The sequence below is a fragment of the Eubalaena glacialis genome, chromosome 15 (genome assembly GCF_028564815.1).
Source record: "Eubalaena glacialis isolate mEubGla1 chromosome 15, mEubGla1.1.hap2.+ XY, whole genome shotgun sequence".
Taxonomy (NCBI): Eukaryota; Metazoa; Chordata; class Mammalia; order Artiodactyla; family Balaenidae; genus Eubalaena; species Eubalaena glacialis.
Window position 1 is genome coordinate 85,635,410 of NC_083730.1, and position 8,589 is coordinate 85,643,998.

An 8,589-nucleotide genomic window follows, 5' to 3' on the forward strand; every position below is an offset into this window, starting at 1 on the left:
GAAGTGATCCTATTTACTTTCTACTGTCTGCCTGCTCCTCTGCCCACAACCACAAGAAAGCAATCTCCATAAGAGGAAGTTTCCAGTATCTCTTAAAGTCCAGAGCCTGGCATATGGAAGATCAATAAATAACTGATGGTAAATAACATAAAGACTACCAGGAAAAAAATGCCAGATGGATGGAGCATGGCTATACCGCTAACAGAAAAGCGTCAAGAAACTTCATATATACCCTTGCCTTATAAACTATACCAGTAATCTACTCTTACTTACCTCTCTTCATGAAAGTTTAGTTGGTGACCCTGACTCAGTCGTACAATGTGGACAAGTGAGCAGAAGACTGTGAGAAAGAGCTGAGGAACCCTAAAAGGCTCCATGACCAGGCTAACACTCTGACGACAGTAGACAAAACAGAAGATGCTTTTCCACAAGACAATTATTTAAACACAGGTCAAAATGGCAAGGCGATGAATACGAACTATAACATGTCCAACCTCCCCACTGTGTGTGCTCAGATACAGCAGAGTAACGACAGATGTGATTTAGAGAGCAGTTCACTTCAGTGAAAATATTCTCTGCTCTCCTTAGAAGAACTTCATACCTACTACACTCGTTTTGTGAACCTCTGGTTCAGTTCCAGAAAAAGAATCTGAAAGGTCATCAAAAAATTGTTCCATATCCTTCAATTCGCCTTCAGCCATCAGTTTGATTCTGAACAAGAAAAATGAGGTGTGTATTTTAGGAAGGCCCTTTGAACATCTTCCCACATTTCATATTCCACAATCACCTAAAATAAATCTATTTTAAAAACAATTCAGAGATTCATATAAAATGGTGGCACAGAAAACAAATCTGATAATCCAAAATGTCACTCCCATATTCTGAAAAGTATCATTGCTGATGTTTTCTTGATTATAAAATTTCTCAAAGTTACATATCAGCCAGTAAAAATGAAATTCTCTGCAACAACTAAAAGGAGCAATGTAGATCTGTACAGAATAATAAATTTTCAAGCAGTATGTTTAATGCTATCCATTTTTCAAAAAAAATTAAATACATGTACTTAAGAAAACAACCTAGAATAATAAAGATTTTTTTTTTAAGGAATTAATCACCATGTGCCCTCTTCTAATTTTTATCTACTTTGACATCTTTTCATATATACAGAAGAAAATGAAGCTTACCTGATCTGTACTGAATTTGCCAGCTGAGAACAAGATTCTTCAATTAACTTGTAAAGTTTAGACAGCGTAATATCTGGGCCCTGGGTAAAGGAGAGATAGAAAGGTTACAGAAAAATTTTAAAGAGCTGGAGATTGATAAACATCTACAAACATGAATTCATTTATCAACCTCTCTGCTTTACAATCATTCCAAATATGAAATCTCAAATCAGGAAGAGAAAAAAACCTATCTGCATAAAACGCTAAAGTAATACTTCACATTTGCATAGTATTCTCTTTTAGTTGGAGGAATGACTTAAATGCAAAAAAAAGCGTAGAATCTGTAGTCTGAGGTTCCTTCCTTCTCAGTGTTGCAATCATGGCAAAGCTGTAGCCTCCCTGAGCCCTAGTTTACTTCATCAGTGAGATGGAGACAATAATAACCTCCCTTGTTGTGGCAAAGATTAAGTAAAATAATTCAAATTGTTTCGTAACCTGGAGAACATTATACAAACACAGGGGTCCTATTTTCCATAAACATAATCTCATTTGATCCTCCCCAAAACACTGTAAGGTAGGCAGTCATACTATGTGCCCAAGTCCATAAAAGGTACCATTAGAGACAGAGAGTATGCAACCTCAGCTATCAAGAAGGTTACAACCTAGCTGAGGTTTAAAACTAAACACTGAATATTTGGGGAACAGTAAGTTCAGTAGGTCAATTTTAGATGTGGATAACCCAGCAATCCCACTTCTGGGGCAAGTATGTTCCATGTGCATTGTTTGAAATGAAGAAAAACTAAAAAGAACCTATAGGTCCATGAATAAAGAGTTCATTTTTAATTTACAAATTTTAATATTAATTAAAAGCATGAGTTAAATTATGTTTCTTTTCTTACTGTGGAAAACAATGCAGTCGTTAAAAAGAATGCAGTAGATCTACTCAAATATGCTGACAAGAAAAGATCTCCAAGACTTGTCAAGTGAAAGGAATAAGCTGTAGAATAGAAGTAGCATTCATGTTAAAAAAAAAAAAGGGGGAAATTAAATTAAAAGGATATATGTATATATACTTATAATCATATGCATCTACCTATCTATATACAGATACACACAGCAAAAGGTCTAGAAAGATCCATTCTAAACTGTTACTCAATAAATTGTTGAATGGGGCTTCCCTGGTGGAGCAGTGGTTAAGAATCCGCCTGCCAATGCGGGAGACACGGGTTCGAGCCCTGGTCCGGGAAGATACCACATGCCACAGAGCAACTAAGCCCGTGTGCCACAACTACTGAGACCGCATGCCACAACTACTGAAGCCCGTGCTCCTAGAGCCTGTGCTCTGCAACAAGAGAAGCCACCGCAATGAGAAGCCCGCGCACTGCAACAAAGAGTAGCCCCCGCTCGCCACAACTAGAGAAAGCCCGCGCACAGCAACGAAGACCCAATGCAGCCAAAAATAAATAAATTAATAAATAAATAAATTTTATAAATAAGTAAATAGGTGAATGAAGGAACATTAACCGTGATAATCTCTGAGAGGGAACAGGATTAGAGGGCCTGCAGAAGAACCATAACCTTTCACTCCATCAATTTTAGCATCATTTAAAATTTTTACAATGCATCTTCGTGTATTAGTTGAGTAGTTAAAAATTAGCTAATTTTTAAAGCCAAACAATAAGCAAATAAGTAAAGGCTGGAATTTTGCTAGACGAATTCTGTATACACATTGATTAAAACTACACAGTAGTGGGAGTTCCCTGGTGGCCTAGTGGTTAGGATTCCGGGTGTTCACTGCTGTGGCCCGGCTTCAATCCCTGGTCAGGGAGCTGAGATCCCGCAAGCTGTGCAGCGCAGCTCCCCGCCCTCCCGCCCCCTGCCGCCAAAACAAAACAAAACAAAATAAACTACACAATAGTTAGCCAGGCAAAAAAACAGAAGGAGAATCCAAGACACAAAAAACAGCAAGGACAAAGGCAGAAAAACACACGAGTTAAGACACCAGAATTATTGTTTTGTTTCTTTTCTCTATCAAATTTTTTAGTATTATGATTTTTATTTGACTAATGGGGAAATGCACTTATAGTAGTAATGTAGATAGGACTGGGAGCTGCAAGTTATGGGGACCCCACTACTTTTTTTTTTTTTTTTTTTTTAATTTTATTTATTTATTTATTTATTTTTGGCTGTGTTGGGTTTTCGTTTCTGTGCGAGGGCTTTCGCCAGTTGTGGCAAGCGGGGGCCACTCTTCATCGCGGTGCGCGGGCCTCTCGTTATCGCGGCCTCTCTCGTCGCGGAGCACAAGCTCCAGACGCGCAGGCTCAGTAATTGTGGCTCACGGGCCTAGTTGCTCCGCGGCATGTGGGATCTTCCCAGACCAGGGCTCGAACCCGTGTCCCCTGCATTGGCAGGCAGATTCTCAACCACTGCGCCACCAGGGAAGCCCCCCCACTACTTTTATTTAACTAACTGGGCAAGCCACTTAACCTGTGTCCTCAGTACCCCTTCTCCCCCTGCCCCAAAAAAGGTGATGGATTAAAAAAAGCCCTTTGTAAACTATACAGTACTAGGCTTTGGGGATACAAGGGTGAACAAAAGTAGGACAAAGTAATGCCCTCATGTAGGTTACAGTCTATTAGGGGAGAGAGACATCACTCATAAAATCACACAAATAAATGGAAAAACCACAACTGATATAAGGGAAAGTGCATGCCCTATCCCTATGAGATTAAAATGAAAATAGCTAAAATTGACTGAGCATTTACTATGTGCCATACACTGTAAAGTGTTCCCATGGATCTTCTAACTTAATACGGCCACCACATGACAGTTTCTATTATTGTTTTCATTTTACAGAGAGAAAGCAAAGACCCAAATAAGTTATGGAACTTGCCCAAGTCGCACAGCGGGTAAATGGTGGAGCTACCACCTCAGTCTGCAAAATGAAATAAAACGTGTAAAGTGCTTAGTACACAGTAAGTGTTCAATCAATGTTGGCTGTTACTTTTATGTCATTGTTACCACTCATTACGGTCCTCTAGGGTACAGAGCCTGTAGCTGTGTCTCCAACGATCAGGCCTACATGTAGCCTCATTCTACAGAAGACGGAAGAGCTGAGAAAATAACTCTTCTCCCAGTCACTCAGCTAATAAATGCTGGAGCCAGATATAAACCTGCCCCCCAAAAATGCATGTAAAGTGCCTGGTCCATCGTTAAGTACTCACTAAGTGTTAGCTGGTGGTATTAACTATATTTTTCGCGATCCTACACGGCAGAGGGAGTGTCCGATGAACCTCCGTGCCCCCAGCCAAGGAGCTGTCCGGCACAGAGCAGGTGCTTAGTAAGGGTTTACTGAATGAGCAGGAGCACCTCACCTGCAGCAGCGGCAGGAGCAGCTGGTTGAGCCTCCGCCGCTCCATGAGGCTAACGGCGCCCTCGCCAGTGCGGCCCATCTCGTTCAGCAGCACCAGCACCGCGATTTTATACGGCGTCACCCAGTCCTTGATACCGAACACGTTGGCGTGCACCACCCCATTGGTCATCATGGGGTTGAAGTAGAGGCTCTCGTGGACGCTGGCCATGGCGCCCCAGGACTAAGTCCAGGAGCCTTGGTGCGCACCGCGGCCAGGTTCCCACTCAGAGCACGCCACCACCCGCCCTAGGCCTCCGCCCGCCGGCGCCGTATCCCAAGAAACTGGCATCCTCCCGACGGCATGCCGTCGGCCAATCAGAGCAACCAGACCAGAGCACGAGGGAGCAGTACAGCCAATCAAAATGCCTAGAAGTACTGTGAAGGGTGGGGCAAAGGCGGTGCACCTAAAGACTGAGTCCCTACAGAAACTCTTGCGGAAGGAGAGCGGGTTCCCGGTCCATGTGTACTGGCACCGAGTGAAAGTGAGTCGAAGCTTGCGGGCAAGGTCTGAACGGCCAGGAGGGCTGCCCAGTTTGTTCATTTAATTTAAAAATAATTAAAATTAAATTCAAAAATGATTGCGTTTAAAAGCAAAGAAGTTAGGGAATTCCTTGGTGGTCCAATGGTTAGAACTCTGCGCTTCCACTGCAGAGGCTCGGGTTCCATTCCTGGTCGGGGAACTAAGATCCCGCATGCCGCGTGGCACGGCCGTAAGTAAATAAATAAATGTAATGGCAAGTCTGCCACTGAGAACAACAACAAAAAAGCAACGAAGTTAAACTTGCACCTTTAAAATTTGTATTTAATTCATTATGCTAATTTTTAAATTCAAAGTTTGGAAGTTTCATTTAGCTCTTTTTTAATGCGCGAATAAACATATTTTTCCTCGGTATTTCACAAACGCCATTTGCAGACAGCCAGGTCAGGTTGCAAGTGGCCATGTATCCTTACGTGTAATAGGAGATAACTGTCACCTCCGTGTGGTGAATCTCTGTTTCCTACCTAATATTATATTCTGGCATTCATGGCCCTCAGAATCAATCCCTAGACAATAGTTTTAATCCGAGTTTTCACAACTTCCCTTCCATTCTTCTGTACCTTTCCCAGGACACTTACTTCTGTACAGTCTAAATTACTACTAATAATGATTTGCCTTCCGTACTAGTCTACATGTCCCTTAAAAGAAATACCACCTGCTCAGGGGAGTTCCCTGGCGGTCCAGTGGGTAGGACTCTGCGCTTTCACTGCCGTTGGCCCTGGTACAATCCCTGGTGGGGGAACTAAGATACTGCAAGCTGCGTGGTGCGACCAAAAAATAAAACAAACAAAACACCTGCTCTTCAACTCTGGTTACACACACTATGCCTAGGGCCTGGTTTTTGTTGTCTCAATTGCTCTTTGTTTAATGAATCATGAATGAATATGTGGTTTTAGTTCACACAAAAAACCACAGGAGGCAGACACATATAGGCTAAATAACTGGGCCAGAAGTCATTGATAGCTTGGAATACAAGACCTAACTTCCATACCTTGAGAACGTGAACTCTGGACATTTTAGACATACGATTACATGTATTTTAGACCTACAACTCTGTACATTTCACCACATTCAATTCTTATGTAACTGTCTTTTTTTTTTTTTTTTATACTTTATTTATTTATTTATTTTTGGCTGCGTTGGGTCTTCGTTGCTGCGTGCAGGCTTTCTCTAGTTGCAGAAGCGGGGGCTGCTCTTCGTTGAGGTGTGCAGTCTTCTCACTGCGGTGGCTTCTCTCGTTGCGGAGCACGGGCTCTAGGCACGCGGGCTTCAGTAGTTGTGGCTCACAGGCTCTAGAGCACAGGCTCAGTAGTTGTGGCGCACGGGCTTAGTTGCTCTGTGGCATGTGGGATCTTCCTGGACCAGGGCTCGAACCCGTGTCCCCTGCATTTGCAGGTGGATTCTTAACCACTGCGCCACCAGGGAAGTCCCTCCATTGAGTTTTGTTTTTATCTTGAGACCCTAGTTCTTGCACTCTTTCAATTATCAGCTTTCCTAGAAAATAATCCCCCAACCACAAAAAAAAAAATAGCAAATGTTTGTTGGTCTGGTTTGGGGGGTTTGTTTTGTTTGATTTGATTTTTGCTTGAGCTTGATTGAGAAAGGTTTTTGGCTCTTGCAACCAAAGTCATCAGTAAAGGTAATAATAAATAATTGAAAGTATTGAAATCAATTCATCCCACCAGAATTGTTTAGTACCCAGAAAGACCTTCAGTCTCCGTGATTTGTTCCTATATGAGCCTTTATTTCATCCTATGTGTTATTCAGGAACTGTCCCCCTTCCTTCCTCAGTCATCATGTATTCTCCTGCCAATCAGAGAAAACATGATTCAAATATAGTCATGATTGATGAAACAACAAGAAAGTTGGCCTGGGAATCACAGACCCCAAGTTCTAGTCTTGGCCTTGAAACTAACTAGCTCTGTGATTCAGGTAGCTACTTACTCTTCCCTGGAACTTGGCTCAGTCACATTAACAGTGAAAGGTTTGGACTCGATAATGTGTTAAGTCCTCTGCAGTGCTAAGATTCTATAACTTGTTACTCTTTATTAAAAAAATTTTTACTGTGGCAAAAAACACATAACATAAAATTTACCATTTTAACCACACGAAGTGTACAATTCAGCAGCGTTAAGTACATTCACAATGATGTGCAACCTTCACTACTGTCTAGAACCAGAACTTTTTCATCACCCCAAAAAGAAAACCCATGCACATTAGTAATAACTCTTCATTCATCATGTAATGGTAACACACAGCATTAATAAGGTTTGTAGGGCTTCCCTGGTGGCGCAGTGGTTGAGAATCTGCCTGCCAATGCAGGGGACACGGGTTCGAGCCCTGGTCTGGGAAGATCCCACATGCCGCGGAGCAACTAGGCCCGTGAGCCACAATTACTGAGCCTGCACGTCGGGAGCCTGTGCTCCGCAACGGGAGAGGCCGCGATAGTGAGAGGCCCGCGCAACGCGATGAAGAGTGGCCCCCGCTTGCCACAACTAGAGAAAGCCCTCACACAGAAACGAAGACCCAACACAACCAAAAATAAATAAATAAATAAAATTTTTTTTAAAAAAAATAAGGTTTGTAGGAAACAGGTAGTTTCACATACTACTGGAAGGGATATAAGTTGGCACAGCCCTTCGATGTGTCCAGGCACGAAACAGATGCCTCTCCAGATGTTTCAAACACAGGTAAATTAATACAAAGAATTGACTCCACAGGTGATGGAAGATCTGAGAAGCCAAACGGGATAGAGGTTAGCAGTACCAACAAGATGCCACCGGGCTTCCCTGGTGGCGCAGTGGTTGGGAGTCCACCTGACAGTGCAGGAGACACTGGTCCGGGAGGATCCCACATGCCGCGGAGCAGCTAAGCCCGTGCGCCACAACTACTGAGCCTGCTTTCTGGAGCCCGCGAGCCACGGCTGCTGAGCCCGCGTGCCACAACTGCTGAAGCCCGCGTGCCTGGAGCCCGTGCTCCACAACAAGAGAAGCCACCGCAATGAGAAGACCGCGCACCGCAACAAAGAGTAGCCCCCGCTCGCCACAACTAGAGAAAGCCCGCTCACAGCAACGATGACCCAACACAGCCAAAAATAAATTAATTAAAAAAAAAAAAAAAAGATGCCACCACTCCCAGGAAAGAGGGCACAAAGGAAAGAGATGGTTACCGGAGCCCACAGTCTGAGGCCACTGAGTGGGAACCGGAACTGCAGGTAAATGCAACCACTGCAGGAGGATGTTGCTTGAGGAGGAGAGAGAGGGCAAGAAATACCATGGCCTCTCCCTCCAGTCTCCCTCCAGAGTCTCCTGTTCAACCCAGACAGTTGACTCAGGAGCTGGGAAAGGAAGCATGCAAGGGGATTCCCTGGTGGTCCAGTGGTTAGGACTCGGCACCTTCACTGCCAAGGGCCAGGGTTCAATCCCTGATCAGGGAACTAAGATCCCACAAGCCACGCAGTGTGGCAAAAAAAAAAA

The 8,589-nt window shown here is 43.5% G+C and overlaps 1 protein-coding gene across 3 annotated transcripts in view; it reads right to left on the minus strand.

Moving 5' to 3' along the window:
* Nucleotides 1-4,863, minus strand: part of ANAPC5 (anaphase promoting complex subunit 5) — a 40,613-nt gene extending 35,750 nt beyond the window's left edge. For 2 of the 3 annotated variants that reach the window (XM_061168991.1, XM_061168990.1), the window contains exons 1-3: nt 4,538-4,863; nt 1,185-1,264; nt 602-711 (exon numbers count right to left, since the gene is read on the minus strand). In XM_061168991.1, the coding sequence (XP_061024974.1) occupies nt 602-711; nt 1,185-1,264; nt 4,538-4,744 (397 nt within the window). In that variant the 5' untranslated portion in view covers nt 4,745-4,863. Of the gene's footprint in view, nt 1-601; nt 712-1,184; nt 1,265-4,537 lie in introns of those variants that run through there. The other variant, XM_061168992.1, reaches the window with a different exon arrangement.
* Between the last annotated feature and the right edge of the window lie 3,726 nt (nt 4,864-8,589).